This window comes from Macaca nemestrina, chromosome 1 (assembly GCF_043159975.1).
Source record: "Macaca nemestrina isolate mMacNem1 chromosome 1, mMacNem.hap1, whole genome shotgun sequence".
In the NCBI taxonomy this organism is placed as follows: Eukaryota; Metazoa; Chordata; class Mammalia; order Primates; family Cercopithecidae; genus Macaca; species Macaca nemestrina.
The window spans coordinates 135,195,327-135,214,696 of record NC_092125.1 but is presented as its reverse complement, the minus strand read 5'-3'; the positions used below and the strand labels follow the sequence as shown (position 1 = coordinate 135,214,696).

The 19,370-nt window shown below is 37.2% G+C and overlaps 1 protein-coding gene across 1 annotated transcript; it reads right to left on the bottom strand.

Moving 5' to 3' along the window:
* Positions 1-3,379: 3,379 nt before the first annotated feature.
* Positions 3,380-18,331, bottom strand: LOC139357435 (uncharacterized). The gene is given in 4 exon segments (XM_071074536.1): positions 3,380-13,478; positions 13,480-14,720; positions 14,843-14,951; positions 17,722-18,331. Coding segments are annotated over 2 exon segments (510 nt in total). The 5' UTR covers positions 13,731-14,720; positions 14,843-14,951; positions 17,722-18,331; the 3' UTR covers positions 3,380-13,219.
* Positions 18,332-19,370: the final 1,039 nt, after the last annotated feature.

Sequence of the window (19,370 nt, the reverse complement as noted above, 5' to 3'; positions counted from 1 at the left end):
GTAAGTGCTCAAATAATTTTGTCGGGGCAATTCCCTTCCACGGGAATTTAAAAATTATTTGTGTCATAAATGAATGAGAAAATTTTAATAATAATCCATGAGACAATAACACACACAGACACACACGAGATCTAAAGGTCTTATTCAACATTGCATGCCTTTTATAAAATTAGGCTGATTCTCCCATATTGTAAATTGGGATATACTTAAATACCAGAGTGAAAAATCTGAGCAGCTACTGGAATTACAAAAATAATAATAAATTAAATAAAAGCATGGTTTAAGTAAGTCCTGGAAAAATTCAATCTAATGTTACAATTATAAAGATAGCAATGTGAGCATTATATAACACTAATAAGAGTACTATGTAAGTTTTACATAAATAGAACTCAAAATGGAGGCTTAAAATATTCCCCAAATGTAGAATTTACCAGGAAAGTAAAGTGATAATTTTTAATTTAAAATATCTGGTTTAATTAATAATAACAACTTGTAACTTTAAATCTAAAAGAGAGCCTAAGTTGGGTCAGCATTAGGTCAGTGTTGCATAGAACCTGACTTTAATTGTGATTTAAAAAAAATCAACAGAAAGCAGTGGTTCTCAAATTCTAGCAAGCATCAGAATTGGGCTTGTTAAAACTCAGATTAGGGTTCAGAGTTTTTATACAATGGGCCTGTTATGTGTTCTGAGAACAGGCATTTTTAACAAGTTCCCAGGTGACACTCAGGCTACTGCTAAGAAGGCCCCATTTTGAGAACCACTTTCTGAAGTACAGCATAGCGTGTTCAGCATTTTCTTTTATAAAGCCTGTCATCACAGTCTCAAAAGACATTTATTGACTCTGGAATCAAATATTAATGAATTTGGGAATTATATATAAGCACTATCATTTTATAATCACTAAAACATGTTGTCTGATAACTATGGATACACAAATAACTTGTCCTGGGATAATATAATTATGTGTCATTATAAATGGTGTTATATAACTTATAATTGGTTATACAGTAACTATTGCTTTGATGTGAAAAAGTATGTATGTTTTCCTTTTCCTAACTGGTGCTTCCTTAGTCTCCTCAGTTCTGAAAGACTTTCCATACTTTAAAGGAAAAAAGAGAAGGTAAATCCACTTCTAGAAAGAACTTGCTACTACATCTGTGACATGTAAGTATTTTCTGGTGAAGAGACAACAGCAAGGGCTTGTAGAAATAACCACTTTCATACAGTTTAATATTTAATATTAACCACATCCTAGTCCACTCCTTGAAAGGATGCTGCTGCTTTACATTCCTTTGACTTCCCCACCAAGTCTCCAACAGCCTGAATTGTAAGAGGTCCCGTACATCATGGATGCTTCAAGGGCAAGGTCTGTTCATTATTCCTCAGTAGCCTCAACAGTTAGAAGAATACCAGTTGCATAGTAGGTACTTAAGAAATGTTGACAGACCTGGACACAAACCTCATGAATAGTACATGCCTAATGGATATTTAATGATTTATTCTGAAAGACATCCTAGTTCTTTTGAATATACAAGTTGCTTTTTCTCAGCAAGTTCATCCCTTGCTGTAAAATAAAAGATGGGCCTAGTATAGATGTTTGTATATTAAGGCAGATAACTCCGCAAGTGTCCAATTGGCCTTAGGCTACTAAGTTTACCCACGTCTATGATACAGGAATTTTAGTAAAAAGGTTTTAATACTAAAGCAAGTTTTATTGTGTCCTTTTTAATAATTTAAATATGACTTTGTTCACATAAAATATATGTTTAAAATATGCACATCATCATTGTTACTTGTAATATAAGCTATAGGTTTAGTGAGAATAGGATGGTGGGAGACAAATTTTACTCTGTTATGGGCGCAAGAAGGAGCTTTATAACCCAGTACTAGGACTTCCGAGGCTTAAATCGACTTGTGTATTTCCCCTAAAAATGTTTTTACTAATTTCTACTCCTGAAGTATATTAATTTAGATATTATCGTTGTTTTTCATCAGCTCTGAGAATTGTACCCCAAAATATACAAGGGAATTAACTGCATCCATTCAGTGATGACTGCACCATTACAAAGAAAGGATGGGCATAAAACTCAGTGACCAAAAAGTTACGAAGAAGTTCCCTCCTTCTCTCACTGATCAGTAACCCAAACACCCAGGAAAAAACAATTGCAGAATATAGGATATGTGATGGGGTGAAATTGCAATAGCATCATAAGCCCAAATGTCTTGATAAAACTAATTTTTTTTCAATATAATATGAAAGACCACTAATGACAAAACACTTGAGTAATAGAAGTCAGAGACGAAAGAAAGAAAGATAGAGAAAGAAAGAAAGAAAGAAAGAAAGAAAGAAAGAAAGAAAGAAAGAAAGAAAGAGAGAGAGAGAGAGAGAAAGAGAGAAGAGAGAGACGAAGGGAGAAAGGGAGACAAAAAACGGGGAAATAGTAAGAGAAAAAAAATAATGAGAAAAGAAAAAGTCCTACTGCCCTGCCTCTGTTTTAAATACTGACACCCCATAAACAAATCTGTCCCTAGGATATGATGCAGAGGCCTGGAGCCTGTGACCTCCTTTCTGAATCTATCAGGAGACACAGCCCACACCAAAACACCAGGAGTGTTGCTTCTGCCAAATATCCTTTACTAACTTCAAAGAAAGAACGGGGAAAGAGCTGTAATGATGCTTAACACGAAAGACTGCCTTTCTGCTTCCTTCCCTTTCCCCATAAACTGAATGAACTGTCGTTATAAGACAACATACTGCTGAGTTAATGTAACTTAAAAATTTACAGCAGGTTGTATGCCTGGAGGCACATTATGGGACCACCTGTAGGCATCTAATTCCAGTGAAAATAATAAATAATTGTGGAGCATTCCTCAGAGTCTAGAGAGTGGATAAGAATCGTGTTGCTTGTTCACTCCAACATGGATTCTGTTGTGGAGGAGGATTAGAGAACTGAACTCTCTCCAACAAATGAGTAATCCTTCTCCCCACAAAAGAGTCCGCTAAATGCTACACCAGACACCTGGGTGCCAGATCTACACAGCCATTTTTGTGCACTTTTGATAATCCACCTGCAGAAATTACCACGTGGCAATTGCTTAATATAGCATGTTGATCCATTTGAGGACTTCTTAAAGAGTAAAGAAAGCTATTTGGTTTGTCTCTCTGTATACTGTTTGTCTTTTTGAAACTCCTCCTCACATTTTGGCAAAGATAGAGAGTGACAGTAAGAATATCTGTGATATGACTCCAACCACTTATTTGGGAGAAATTAATATGTGTATTTTAGCAATGCCCAGCAACTTGACCTTTTTTTGACTGGAAAGAAAAAATAATGTACTACAGAGCTGCTTTTTTTTTTTTTTTTTTTAAAAAAAAAAAAAATAAGAAAGAAAGAAAAGGCCAAACGATTTGTTATCGTGCTTTTGCCACAAGGTAGGTGGGTTAGTATTTATCCTGTGACTACTCAGAGTATACATGTTGTTTATTTTAGATAAGATAAAATATTCTAAGAGAGTGAAATTTTACATATGTGTGTGTCTATACATATATAACATGAACTTTTATTAAGTAGGTTTCAAAAGATAGTCTAATTTTTGTTCAGTTGGGTTATAAATTACCTATAAACTGTACTAATGTAGTCCTCATCTTATAGTCACTGCAATAAGGTTTGGATTTAAAATCTATGACAACCTTTGTTCATAACAATCACATGGTTTGGAATTAAGAAAACTAGATTGAAACCATCATTTAAGTAAGTAGTGAAGATTGGATGCTGGGTGGTATTCAGGTTGACATTTCCTTTCTATTTGCACTACACGAAGGGTTAATAAGGTTTGCATAACCTTATTCTTTGAAGGCTTTTTGGCAGAGGCAGACTTTTGAAGGATTGCTGCCAAAACAGATTTTAACCCTTTTAATCATACTGTTAATAATCACATTGTACACGGTACACAGCATACTGCACGTAAGGCAATATCACTCTGAACACAGTTTGACCTGATACCCAATCAAGGAAAGGTTCCTAGAGACGCTTGCCATTTTGGTTGCTATGGTGAGTTTCATATTTTATGGAAACCACGGCTAGATGTCTTAAAATAGACCTTTGCCAAGAAAAACATTGGTCCAGTGGCATATGCTGGCAGAGCCTACCAAGGTGGCTCAAATTCCCTTCCTTTGTTTTTCACTCTCCCCACTGGGGCAACTGCTCCAAGCATCAACCCACTAGTCTGGCAGGCAGAGAATCCAGAAACTTGCTGCTAATTACAATGTTGACAATTCCCAACCTGTTTACTGGCGCCAGCAATCAAACCGCATCCTCTCGAGTGAACCAAAAAGCACTTGCTGGCTTTAGCTTCCTGAGGTTCCAAGCTGGCTATATTAATTACTGTTAACTTAAAACTGTATGTTGTACAGAAGAAGCTTAATTAGCTGGTATGAGGATTAAAATCTATCCTTTACACAATTTAAAACATTTTGTTCTTGGCCAAATTATGTGAATCCATAAAACATTTTTCTTTGGACAAAATATTGATTATTTTAGGTGCGACTTCTCAGTGCCAATTTTTCCACTGGATCATTTTCATTTGAGCACCAAAATAGATTTTAAAGAGCCAATCTATCTGTCTGTCTGTTTATCTACCTACATATCTCCGGATTATATCTACAACCTTTTTAAAAAGCTTGAGAAAAAGAATGAACATAGTCATTTACAGTTACTGTTTATAATTAATAAAATAGGAAAACCTATTAAACGGGATTAAATGGTCAAAAGGATATCCACTTTCTATCTTGATGAAATATCCACTTTCTATCTTGATGAATTTGAAACAAAGATAGTTACACCACTTTTTCTAGTGAACCCTCACTGCTATGATAGAGGAATGATTTGGTAGTCATATGGCACATAATGATGTATCTATCAGCGACAGGTTGGATATACAATGGTGGTCCCATAAACTTGTAATACTGTATTCCTACTATGCCTTTCCTATATTTAGTTGTGTTTAGATACACAAATACTTACCATTGTGTTACAATGGGCTACATTATTCAGTACAGTAACATGTGGCTGTACAGGTTTCCAGTCTAGAAGCAGTAGGCTGCCATACAGCCTAGGTGTATAGTAGGCTATACCATGTAAATTTCTGTAAGTACATTCTATGTTGTTCCTACAATGACAAAATTGCCTAAGGATGTGTTTCTCAGAATGTATCCTTGTCATTAAGCAACATATGTATAAGGAGCATGCTTCATGATTGATAAGTTGGTTGAACCCACAGTGAAAAATCACCTTCTCACACCCCTAAATGGTTAGCATTACAAGTCACCCAGATGTGGCAGTGGCAGACCACCATGCAATTTTCATAAATAGCACAACAGAAGTGAACAGGGTTTTGCAAAACTGAGAATTTTACTTTGATTCTGCCCTAATCCAATAGCCGATCTGTTCTTCTTTATTCAACAAGATAGCTTTGAACATTTAAAAAGTGAAGTAAAAGTAAATATAATTTTAAATTGTATATTAAAATGTGATTTTATTTCTGTTATTTGATATGAGAACATCATGGGGTCACTGTTATTTAACAATGTTACTTTAAATTTTTCATTGAATACACTGCATGACAAATATTTTTGTATCCAATCTTTTAGTTGACATTTGCATTTGGAAGCTTATTAAACTGAGTTGATATACTTGTGATTAATATTTCCCTTGTTTTACCACAATATTTCCAACTAGGGTAAAAGATCAAGTTATTCCTTTAATTATGATTCATTTTCTGTTTCTACATTAAGATAGCCTATACCATTTTCCAAGATTTAAAAAATCATTAGTATAAGCACACTAGAGACCTTTGGAATATGTTGATACATTCACATCTACTTATACAATATAAGAATCTTTGAAAAGTTTAGATTAATTGGGTAAAATATCACTGAATAGTATGAAAAATATAAGAATTATTCTCAGACAATAGGAAGAGCAACGTTGTGAGAAAAACTTCAACATTTAGTGAAGTTTTAGTGTGGTGTATTAGAAAGAAAACACCAAACAAGGACTTAGAAAATGGGTTACTAATATTATCTGAGTGTCCATGGAGAAGTTATTTGGATTCTCTGTGTTGTGAGGACTTCATGTGGGAAACATGGGAATTGTATTACATACCAAAGAACTAGATCTGAGATGGAAATTTATAATGACAACTAAATATCATATGAATTTACTATGAGCTTATCAAAGACTTTTGAAATTTTGTATTCCATGTGGATATAGGAATGGAAAATAATCATATTAAAAGCAAACAAATGATCAGGTGGAAATGTTATGTATTTGGAAATAAGGGCCAAGTTAGACAAAGACAAACATATCAATCTTCTCTGTCTTTATCATGGTTAACTAACAAATAGATTTCCTCTCTAAAATCTAAATCAATTAAGTGAATGGGAAAAACTAAACTCTTGGTATCAATATTTTATATCAGGAAATACTGTCTTAACAAATCCTCCCAGGTTACTTTACTTCTAGAGCACAAATTCAAGTATCATACATGTATTTTCTAATAGAAAAACTGTTAAAAAGGCTGTCTCTTTTAAGCCATGTCCCCCTAGGCTCAATTTTCAGAAGTCTTTGTCTTTTCAGACTGATATTCTTTCTTTTACTTGAGAAACATCCAGATTTCTTGCCTTTCTCAATTTTCTACAGATAAGCTAGGCTTATTTTATTCAGAGATTATTTCTATTTTAATTGATTCAAAGTTCTATATCAGAGCATGACTTTGAAAGCAAGAACTTTTGGATACACTTGTCACTCATACTATGAAAGAATCCTTCTACGATGAAAGAATCCTTCTACACAGATAAACTATATAAAATCAATATTGAACACTACGCATCACAACAGGGCAAAGGGTACCATATAACAAACAAGACCTCTTCTAACGTTTTCTAAAATTGATATTTTTTCAAGGTGTACTGGTCCCAGACACCAGGAATTTCATTATTGTTACTTAATACATCACCAAAATCTGTACATTCTTCACTCCAGTCCACATCATTAATACTGTTACTTGCTATAATTGTCCCTTTTCTCTTGTCAAATCCACTTGTTAACTACACAAATCACCAAATGTAAATGTGAAACCGCCTCAAAAGTTTAACATCACTATTTTTAATAAACATAGCATTCACAACTAACAGAAACCTGCTTGTTTGTGGTAAAGAATCTCCTTATTTTGACTCTGTTCTAATATATAATATTAAAACAATCTCAAAGCTGTTTTATGGACAACCACATCCAACAACAAAAAGGAACATGAGATATTTTAATAAAAGTGTGAATAAATGACTTCCAAACCGCATACTCCTACCCCCAGATACATATTTGAAGGCAATTACTTTTGAAAACTTTGTAGAACTTTTATTGAACTTATTCTCAGTTTTTATTTTTTAATTAATTTTTTCTCTTTAAATCTCTATTCTTTTTGTGTTTGATTCCATGTAGCACACAAATCAGTCAAAGTTTTCAATGGACATAATATTTTATACCCATAATTAAACTGAGAATGGATAGCATGTAAACTATCTGATTAAAGCAATAGCTGATAAAGCATATTATTTTAATTTTTAGACAATGAGTGTATTATTTTGTGATTAAAAAGTCAACTTATATTTACTATACATTGACCATCCCAGAGAGTCACACCTTTCAAATAAAATTGTAACTTAGTCTGTTTTCCTAGTAAATAATTTTTTAAAATTAAGAAAAAAGTTATACAGATCTTTAGCTTTGAAAACATACCTATCACAGTAATTATTATATTGCATAAAGTACATTTCTATTGATTACTTCTTAAAACTTTATAAATTCTTACAAATATGTATACATTTAATATTAAATAAAATACATTAGGTAACATTCACATGGACTAAAATTTTCTATTTCAGTAGTAAATTAAACAGCTACTTGGAGTTTCAAAAAGAATACCAGCTTGAAAGCAATGTTCTCATGGATTTTTCCATTATTTAAAAGTTATATCAAATAACTAGAGACAATGTATTTTCCTTCTTGGCAAAGAAGAACTGCACTATTAGTACACAAATCTGAGAATTAAAATTTATGTCTAACATTAAATTAAACTTAAATATATGCAGTACAACAATCATTTTATATAATAGTGACTTTAAATAATTATGAAAAAATGTAAAATTTATATTAACGTATGCCCCAAAAGGATATCATTGCTTTCACAAAATTCATAAATATTTTGAGCACCTACTATGTGCCAAACACTGGACTAGGTATTTTAAAAGATTAACCATTTTAGAAGAATTAAATATCCTAGACAATTATTGGTCCTTTTAACAGAATGTAAACAAACAGTAATTTTCACGCTCTTCCAAATATTGTAATTGAATTTAATAGTATAAACATTTACACAAGGAGTAAACATTTTTAGAGGCCAACTCTTCATGTTCATTCTTTATCCGCTACAATCATATAAATCAACTTTGAATAGAGTTGTTTGTGATTTGGCCTCATTAGGCTAAAATGCTTATGAAGATAGATCTACGGTTTGAGTAGCTTCAAATTTATTATACAGATATACATATGCATGTACTCCCATGCTAACACATTAGAATGAATCTGTAAAGCATTCTTTGGGGGCTTTTTTTCCCTACTAAAACTTCAAATAAAAAATGAAGTATGAAAAAGCAACAAATATTTCCATGTGTTTCATGCTTTAAGAATTTAAGTAAAAATCTTAAAGACCATTTTATTATTTAATACCAAGATAAAATGTTGGTGAATACTTTTTAAAAGCTTCTTAGTTGTGATATCAATTGGCACGCCATCTTTACATGAAATGAAGAATAGATTCAGACCACAAAAAAAAAAAAAAAAAAAAAACACTTTCTTTGAAATGGAACCCTAAAGAGGTAAAAAGGCTTTAAGCGAATCTAAATCTAGCCCTTCTTATGGATGAGACAACTGAAGACAAGGCAAGCTGTGTGACAGGTCCATTGTCATAGTTCACAACAGAATCTGTACTCGAAATCAGATTTTCTAGTCTTATTCCAAAGTTCTTTCTACCACAGGAGAGATTCTCTCTCCTTAAGTATCATGTCATTGAGGGACAAAATGAAATTTGAGATTTCTCGGTGTAACGGCCTCAATTCTCTAATTTGCTTTGTTTCAGTAAACACCAAATCCTATATAAATAACAGTTATGAAAAAAAACTACATGAAACTGGATCCATAAAGTAATCATTCTACAACTTTAATTCCTGTGTAGTTATCTGTAAAACAATCCAGGATATTTGGAAGTCTTATCATGATATATTTCTATTACAATGGAAAAGATCTTTTTCTCATATCTGCTTCTGACAGAATAGCAGGCATGACATTCATTCATTCATTCATTCATTCTTCTTGGAGTACAAAAACTAGTGGACTGTTTGGCAGATATATAAAAAACTATTTTAAATGAGTAATTTTTAGTTTATCTTGAGACTTGTTTGAACCAGTTCTTGAAATTGACTACACTAGCTTAGAGAGACAAAAATAGGCCTCAAACAATTAATACTCACTCATGTATTGAATACAAATTTTAAAAACAAAATTGCAAGAAATATCAATTTTCCAATTAAAATGTATCATTTTTATAAAAATAATCTTTTCAGAAAAAGTGTTTCCAAAAAGCACACATTTCATTCAAGTTTACAAATAGACAGACACTACTTTCAAATTATGCAATTATGTCACTATTGTAATATAGTTTGGCAACTTTTTAAAAAGCATATTATGATATAAATTGCATTTGAACTGAAAACATAGTATTAACAGATTCCAGCAATATGTCTTCTTTAGTTTGTAATTTAACTGAACGAGATTCAGTATTGGTTTAAAATTAATAAAGGCAATAACCCTTATTTAATATCTTTGAACTGCATGCTTTAGGACTCAGGTTTTTAACATTTGGTTCTAGCTTGATCTACTATATATGTATATATTTTCAAATACTAGGAGTCTCAAAGGCCTTTTCCACAAACAAAGCAAATGAAGTGTTGTCTTTACCCTTGCATATGCATTATAATATTTTAATTGTGTTGAAGATCAGACTGCCTTGCTTAGCTCACATTATTATTAGCCAGGATAACAGAACTCAGAACTCACAAGATATAGCTGGCAATATATTTTTGAGCTGGTCAATGATACAAATATACAGATATACTGATTTTATTGTTAGGCTGCACTCCGCAAACTCGACTAATTACTGGGTAATAAACACATTTCAAGAAATTTTAAATTTTATAATATATCTTTTCTGGCTTATGTTTTTTTTGGATGAACTGCATTGTTTCCTCAACTAAAATGTTTATTTTTTACACTCATGCAAAATGTTTTCTAGACTTAAACATAAGACTTGTAAGTCATGATTTAAAGTATAAGCACTAAGATAAAAATCTGAAAACATTTAAAAAGCAAATTGTACTACAAAACTATTTGCTTAAAATCTATTTAGCATTCGTGTTTATAGTTGTACAGCTATCAATAACTAAATTCAATAGCTAAATGATTTAAAAGTCCTTAAATATTCTGATGTCATTATTACATTTTTTCTTCTTACTGAAAATACATCCAAAAGAAATTTACTTTTAAATAGTAAGTCTCCTATGCAGCATACACTACTTTCCAACACTGTAAGAACATCATTCTGTCGTTTCTGTAATACAATGGTAGCTGCACCTGTATATATTGACAAGATGGTGAACAACTGTGATGGCCTTATGCTGTCTTTCCTTCTATGTCCTTAGTACGTCTCCTCTGCCCTACATAAAACACAAAAATGTTTCCCAATATACCCATCATCTCTACCTTTGTTGTATATTTTTATATTTGAGTATTTCTCATGACTAATGTGGAATATAAGACAAAAATTGATAATAGGGTTTATGGAATATTCCTTCCATGAAAATGCTACTTCATCGTTTCTTGCCTTTGCTTGGACTTTCACTGGGACCTCTGTTCTGGTTCTAGATTGCCACTGCTCTGACACCAACAGCCACATCATTCTAGGGCTCACAATGGCCTCGGGGAAAGTTCACGGGTTGTCATGATGCTCTATGGATCTTTAACCATGAATACCATCACCACTCCCCACAATTCTATTCAAGCAACAACATCAGAACAGGATTCACAAATACAAAGAATAAAATAAGCAAATTTTCTGAAAAATGCAGTTTCTATCAATCTGCTTACTTGGGACCCGGTAGCAAACGACCAATCAAGCTGATGTTTCTTCTTACACTTATTAATGAATATTATAGTATAAAATTCATCATTTATAGACATTATATAAATTTAAATGGGCAACCTAAAATCTCCCACCTATACATCACAAATTGTGTTCATAAATTCTGAGTATTTAGGCAGGCTTTATTAAAGTAAAACTAGTGGACAAAAGTAATTTTCACAATTTGTCTCCCTTCTCCTTTACTGTGCCCTCAGTATTGTCAAATGAACAGCTTAAGCTGAATCTATGTTCCTTTTTTCAGGAAAAATTTCTATCACCTTTGTAAAGCAAAACAAGTATTAGAAAAGGCTGCTTACCCTTCTAGTATTATGACATCAATTGAAAAGCCATCCAAAAATTATGACTACTTAATACTACTTGCATCTAGCATGAAAAGCACAAACAAGCATTTTGTACTTCCTTAATCTTGGCTATGGACAGTGACAGGGCAAAATCAGTAATTGACTAGTGGTGATAGACTTTTAAATTATTTTTCTGGAAAGAAAAAAGCTGCCTTGTAACAATAAAAATTACCTCCAGTAATTTCAACTTAATAAAGTTTTAATTTTTCCCACTTTCTTATCTTAAAAGGTCTGATGATGGAACATTTTCACCCCAAACTTAAATAAGAACCCGTTCAGTCAGACTGACACCTAATGGAAGCTTTTATAGGAAAATGACTCTGCAAAGGAAAGAAAGCAATGAGATAAGTATTTAAACAACAACAACAAAATACTTTGTTAACTATGAGTAGAGGTTTCCTTTAGATTTCATCACTAGCATCTGCAATTATTCCACTCTAAACATTACTCTTCTTCGATGAAGCAACTGCAATAAATCTGCACAAAACTGAATAGAATAGCTTATTTTTCAAAAGTTCTTCCTCATCCCCTCAACAAATGCCAGAGTGTTACATCTTTGGTTTCTCACAAACTCTGTCACCAGGCCTTCAACTCTCTTTCTTCCTTTCAAATCCTAAACACTTATTATTTAGCCAACCAGCATGAGGCCAACTTTCTAGAGACCACCTAGGAGCTAAAGTATGTAGCTTCTACTTTTCTAATTTCCCAATGAAACAATGCCACCAGTAGACATATTGCATTTTGTTAAATACTTAACAAGCACAATATTTAAAAGCCCTAAATCACCAACTGGTGGATCCCTAGAGAAAGAAGGTAATTCATGGAATAATGAAGGAAAGAACAGGAGTTACATATTCTCTTGCTGGTGATAGAATGTCGAATGCAAAGACAGCATCTGTGTTTTCTTTCCTACTTCAACTCATTCTTAAAATGGACTCGCCCCCGGGAGCTTCTGAGAAGGGCTCCACCCGTTCCCTGCAGACAGCAATGTTTTTTGAGCGCAAAAACTGTGAGTATAGATACCCTGGGAGTAATTGTGGGATCAGACACAATGGGGTGGGATTAGGGGTAGGGAGAGGGTGTGTGTGGAGTACCCTTCACTGGAAATCCTAAATATTAGAAGAAAGGCGAAACCCTAGGTGGGGAAGCATGAGAGTGTGCCTGCCTCCTTCAAGACACCTCGGTGTCAGCCTCTCCAGGATTCAGACCACTCTTGTGGGCAAGAGCCCAGTGAGGCACACGGACTTCGTGCCTGGAAAAGGCCCATCCTCCAGGGGGAGAAGGTGTATGAGTTGCAGGTCAGCTTAGAGGGATCCCAGAGCGACGAGAGGGAGAGCTTCGCAGGCCTCTAAGTTTATTTGATTTTTCTCCTGCAGTTTCCATTTCTCAGAAATTCAGTCTTCGTGCGCAGCCCGTGCACAACCAACGACCACTACGCAGGGAGGAAACCTGGTCTTAGTGTTTGGCCGCGCTAGTGAATTCTTCTGGGTCCCTGGTACGTTCTTGTCCCCAGCACTCTGTCCTTACACTTTTGAAGCGCCTTGATAGGACGGTCCCAGATGCCTCACAATAGGGAAAGGCAAAGTGCAAAGCTGGCAAAGTTGTGTGGTTCGACGCCGGCGAAAGCTGAGACCTGGAGCACCGGCCCACGCCTTCCACTCTGGGTCATCCTTCCCAGCTCCATCTTGGGCATGCCAACTCCTGCCACGTCCGATTGTCCCCAGAAGTGCCCGGGCATGCTTGAGGGAGTTGGTGGCGGTAGCTTCCTCTTCGCTAGGAGGTGACAAATCCGTGTTGTTTTATCGTCCATTAATATTTTGAAACAAACAAACAAAAACTCGACGTAGAAGGAGGGAGAGGCTCTCTCTTGCTCCCGTCCCTTCGCAGCTGACCTGAGAGAGGGGACGTGCCTTGAGTTTGTTGGTGTTTGAGACTCGTCCTAAAGGCAGAGGCAGGGAAGACAGCGCTGAAGAGGTGTCCCAAAGAGATTGGACGTCTGAACAGTCACTGCCTGCCCCAACCTCTTTCAGGAAGGTTCCAGGTCTGTGCCACACTGCAACCAATCCGGTTCCCATCCTGTTTCTCCACCCCTTCTCGGAGAATCCGAAAAGAAAATATGCGTTCCTGAGAGACCCGCCACACTTCCGATCTGGAAGTTCCGCGGGGACCCAGCCCCCGGACCCCCGCCCCCTCCCCAGCTCGACCGCCTAGTCTGGTTGCGGAGCGGCGCGGCCGGCCGGGGGTGGGGCTCCGGCACCGCCCCGGGCCCGGGATTCGCGAAGTCACGCGCTTCCGCAGGCTTGCGGGGGCACCTTCGCCCACGGACACGCCCTTTCTGCGGAGGCAGCCCCCAGCGACCCTCTGCCCAGCTTCAGCACCTCACTCGCGACGCTCCCAAACTGCTCAAGGCCTTTCAGTCCTTCCCAACTTTAGAAAATTGCCCAGAACGCGTCTCTCCCCCGAGCCGCACCCCACCGTGGAGAGGAGAGGAGCGGGCAGGGGACGCAGAACTGCCCCACAGGCTCGGGGGAACGGATCCCCTTCCTCTCCCCGCCCATCCCCTTCACCTCGCCCCCGCCCCCTGCGCGAACCCATTTTCCAGTCCTGGTCACCAGAGGCGCAGCGCACAGCCTTTTCGGTGGAACCAGTGCGAAAACACCCGAGGAAATGAAAAGAACAAGAAAGTGCTACCTTGGCAACCACGGGCGTTTAGTGGCCAGCTGGTGGGCTGGGGAGGGCGGCCGCTGCCCCCCTGCCGCTGGTACTCTCCTCGACTACGCGTATTCTTAAGCAATAACAACGTAATCCGTATTATCCACCCAAGAATACCCGTCACCGAAGAGAGTCAGAGGACCAAGCTGCCGCTGCCGCTGCTACCGCTGCCGCTGCTACTGCCGCCGCTGCCGCCACCAGAACTCTTGCTGCTCGCTGAGCCCGCCCCTGGCTGGGGATGGGCTGAGCTTGACCGGGACCATAAATCCATAACTCGATTTCCCTAAAGAAGGATCCAAAGCTGTGCTCGGCTGCTTCCTGCCCAAATCCAAATGGCCGCTCTATTTCCAATTCTGAAAGACAAATCACAAAACCAAATACTTAACACAGAAGAGTGCTGTCTTTCCAGTGAGGAGGAAAGATGTGGCAAGGATCTTTGGGCACAAGTGGGAGTGACAAGTAACCTTCAGTTTACCTGGTGCTCTCCCAGTGCCTTCCTCTGCACTTCTCTGCTTGGTACCCAGTCTGGTCTCGGCCAGTCCACTCTAGGTGGTTTGATTGAGTGCCATGGCAGCCAGAGAACCCTGTAAGAGACATGAATAGTTACCCACACAAACATTACAAATATATTTGCCTAGACGGCTTTGGGAAGAAGTGAGGCTTAAATAAAGATAGGGTCATGCATGGGTGAAATTTTCAATAGTATGTTTTGGAAATGCATTTTTCTCAAGTCCAAGATCATAGAAAATAAACAGTCATTCAATTTACTACTTGAAATCAAATACTTATAGATTTACAAAAATAGGCATCTTTCCTTTGAAGGCCTTAGAGCTATACAACATAATGATTTTTAAAGAAAAAAAAAAGCTCCAAGGCTTACAATAATTAAATCCATTTTCCATAGTATCAAAACTAACTGAGTTGAGAAGCTGGTAGAGCTTCTATGATTTAAGTATCATTTTATATCACCACAATATTTAATTTCATAGCACACCTTTAAAATATATACTATAAATGCATTGCTGTACAGCTGTTGTGGACACCTCTACAGAAAAACCTTTGAAGCTCTGTGTTCATAAAAATTATTTTAAGAAGAGAAAGCCAATAAAAACTCATTTGCAAAGTGAGTGTAATTTTGGCATTTAGGGAGAGAATCTCTGTGATTCTTTGATGATCAATATGGCTCTTACTGGAAAAGCTTTGTCTTAAGATCCTGCAGTGGATATTCTGATAATGGGGGTTTATTGTTCACTAAATAAAATGGACAAGTGCAACGTCACTACCCAAGACATGGTGTAGCTTCATTAGAAAGTTCTCAATTTGCTTTCCCCTTTACTCTCAAATACATGAAAGTACATCCATGTAAGGGGAATGGGGGGGAATATGGAAACATGGCAATAGACATTATGATTTCCCAAATTATGTAAGTGCAAATAGCTCTTCATCAAGGAGTAATTATATAACAGAATCTCTCCCACCACCACAACTCATCTTTAACTGACCTGGTTGCAATTAAGGCACTTAGGTTGTGCTCACTCTTATTTTTTTTTTTAAAAATATAATATTTATCCAGGCACACCAACTCATCATTTTCTTGACATGTTACTTACAGATGGAAAAATCAACTTGAATTCTAGGTTTTATGAATAGATGTTTAATATATAATGTCTGAACCTAAAATAACTAGAAAGAAAACCAGTATAGCCCAAATACCAGCCTGTTTTACATTATTTTCAGATAACTCTTAAGTACACCACTTACAAAAAGACAGATATCAATAAAACAAATAAATAAGCACTGTTTTATGCTGTTACCTAACATAGGTATAAAGTGGAGCTTTTCTCTGGGGCTAGAACCAAAAGAAAAAAAAATTCAGAAAGCTGACAGGTTCTCTTCAGCTTGAACTCCTAGAAACAAAAGCCCTTAGGGAAAGTAATGCAATAGTCTATGAGCAAAGTGTACATTTGCTTCTGCACTCTTCTATTTAAATCTCAACTAATATTAAAAGGAAAATAAGAAACACATTATACAGATAGGCTTGGATTTACTAAATGGAACGTTTTAAATTCAAAAGGATGGTCAAGGGAGGCACACACACACACACAGACACACACACACAGACACACACCAATACACAGGGCATCAGAATCACAGCATAAATACCCACACAGCTTTTCAATGCTTTCCAAGTAGTCTCCTTCAGTTTTGCTTTCTCACAATTAAAATGAAATATATACACACAGTGACCCACAGACTCACAAGCTTTAAGAAACTAGAACAACGCAGTTGATATGCTTTCTTTCTACCCAAGTAGCAGTGCCAGCCTTTTCCCTACCTACCCAATGTTCCACCAGCTTCAGCACCTGGACGAGTGGACAGCTCAACCCGGGCCGACTGCCGGCAGCACTCGCAGCAGAACTGACGCTCTGAGCTCTAACCAAAGCTCTCTCGTGCTTGAGCGGGGCAGCCTGACTTACGAGAACACCATTTCCTACGAGACCACTGCCGCTGGGTGCATATTCAATTCAAGCCTCCTTAAGCTGTCGGATTTCCCCCACCCATCCACCCTCCCCCTCTTCTCCACCCTCCACACAAAAACAGAAAAGGGAAAAAGCCCAATACCATTAGGGCGTTTGTTGATCAACTTACACTTCGCTTTTGAATATTTAGATACTGCTAGCGGAACAATATCAGCGGAGGCTTAGGTCCGCATTAAGTACCTTTGTTCATCGACTCCTGCAAGCCATGTTTATTAGAATCTACATTTCTCTCGCGCCCCAATAACTAGAGGTGTGTTTTGCGGGCAGGGGGCTTTCAGCACCTTTTGATCTCTCAAGGCCACCGCGACTCACTGACGGTTCCCAGTACTTTCGTATGCTATCCCCCACACTCCAACACCCATTCCAGTTAATCGCTTCGCAATTTGCAACCAAAAATACATAAAGAAACGCGACAAAGCAATCGGTTTGAGGAAATAAGCCAATTAAGCTAAAGCTGAAATGCCTCTCTCTCTCTCTCTCTCCCCCCCTCTCCCCCTCCTCTCCCTCTCTCTCTCTCTTCCCCCTTGACTCCCTCCCTCTCCCTCTCTCCTTCCCTCTCAAGTAGAAAGGGGGAAACACCAAGGAGAGAGAAAAAATCGGGAGGAGGGTGGTAGTCGACTCTTACAATCAATGGAAAAAGAGTATACACATCTTTACTGAATAATACTCTCGTTCTCAGACAAAAAGAAACACATTTTTCGATGTAAACATAGTCTCCCTCTCCCATACATCCTACATCCTTTACGTTTGCTGAGATTTGTCTTGCTGTATGGCAAAGTAACTGTCACAAATCCATCTCGATTGAAGTGCTTACCCTCTAAATCCAGGTTTCAAGCGGAACTCCAACTGTGTGTAGAAGCCAGGGAGTCATCTGATGTGCGGTGAGGTAGGCTCTGGGCAGTGGGAGCTGCTTCTTCTCTCCGAGTGCCGGGTTACAGTGTTAACAAGCCCTAGGAAGGGACCTCGGCGCCTAGCGCTGGCTGTGCCCCAGTGCCTTCGCGTGGTGGCGGCTTGCTCATGCTTCCGAGGAGTCCCAGGCGATAGCCTTCAGCTGATGCGAGCTTCCAGAAAGGAGTGGGGAAGGGAAAAAAATCATCTAATGCAATCAAATCGATCTGATCTACACCATCTGTCGCCTGCCACTATACACAAACGTTAAAATAGGAAAACGGAAAACACTGACAGCCGAGAGGGTTGGTCTGCAAAGAGTTCATTTTTAGCAGAGCATAATTGGATATGGTCGGCGTACAGTTACAAAAGCTGCTGTTAACCATCCAGTAGTGGATCCCAAACATGCTAATGGTGGATTAATTGAGGAAGATCTGACGTGCAAGCTTCATAGTCTCTTATTCATGACTTCCCAATGGGAAAGGACCAATGCCTTGTGGGACTATGGTAACATACAGTCAAAAAGCTGCTAAGAAAATGGCTGTGTGTTCACAGCACCTCTCTCTGATAACAAACATATGTCGACTAAAATGGTTTAGTAGAATGGGAGGGGGTGTTGGAGAATAAAATTTTCTTTCCCCGTGTAAGCAATCCCCATTTTCTTTTCTTAAAGAAAAGCAAAAATAGATATGATCTCTTTACCATAGTGGGGGGAAAAGGATGTTTTAAAAGGTTTTTATCAAGATCAAACTCTGACATATAAAAGAAACGGAACACTCCTGTGCAGCAATTCTTTTAAAAAAAATCTATTATCATTTTTTTCCTTACTGTGATCAAAGTAGATCCATAGCATGTGCAGTATACAGAAACTCAGTCCAGTTAATCCCACCAGGATTGACTCAAGGCTGTTTAATGCCAGGTACACTTTTGACTTCTTGAAATCAGGATGCCTTTTGGGGAAGGCATTTTGTATCATTTAAAATTGACATAATGAACATTAAATATGATTGCAGTGAGGAGATGAGAAGAGTTTTCCTTTCTAATTCTGTAATTACTCTCTCTAGCCAAAACCCCTTTTTGTTTGTTTCCATTCTTCGCAGATCAGTTGATGGGGAAATATAGGGATGGGGGAGGGAGTGGAAATACCAAGAGGGAGGGAAAGAGAGTGTGGATTATCAATAGCCAATAAATTCTATTCCATTTGTAATAGAAAAATATATAGCAATAAAAGAGATAACTCATTAATTGTTGATCATGATTTTAAGTTTAAACCAGTTTTAAAAATTAAGGTTTGATATATGGAAAGAAGACCTATTGCAAACAATGAGATGACTTCCCCCACCCATTTATAGTTATAGGTTTTAAAAAATATTGAAACAGAGTTTATTATCTAGATATGTGACAATCTTTTATTAACTATATCTGAAAATTCCATGTTTCCTCTGATTTTGTCATTCATTTGAACACTGAAAACTATGGTCATTTTGATTTTGCTGCCTTTTCTTTGGTAACATACATTACACAAATTCCATAGTAAACAATTAGTGTTCGTTCAGGAAAATTCTAAAGATGAAT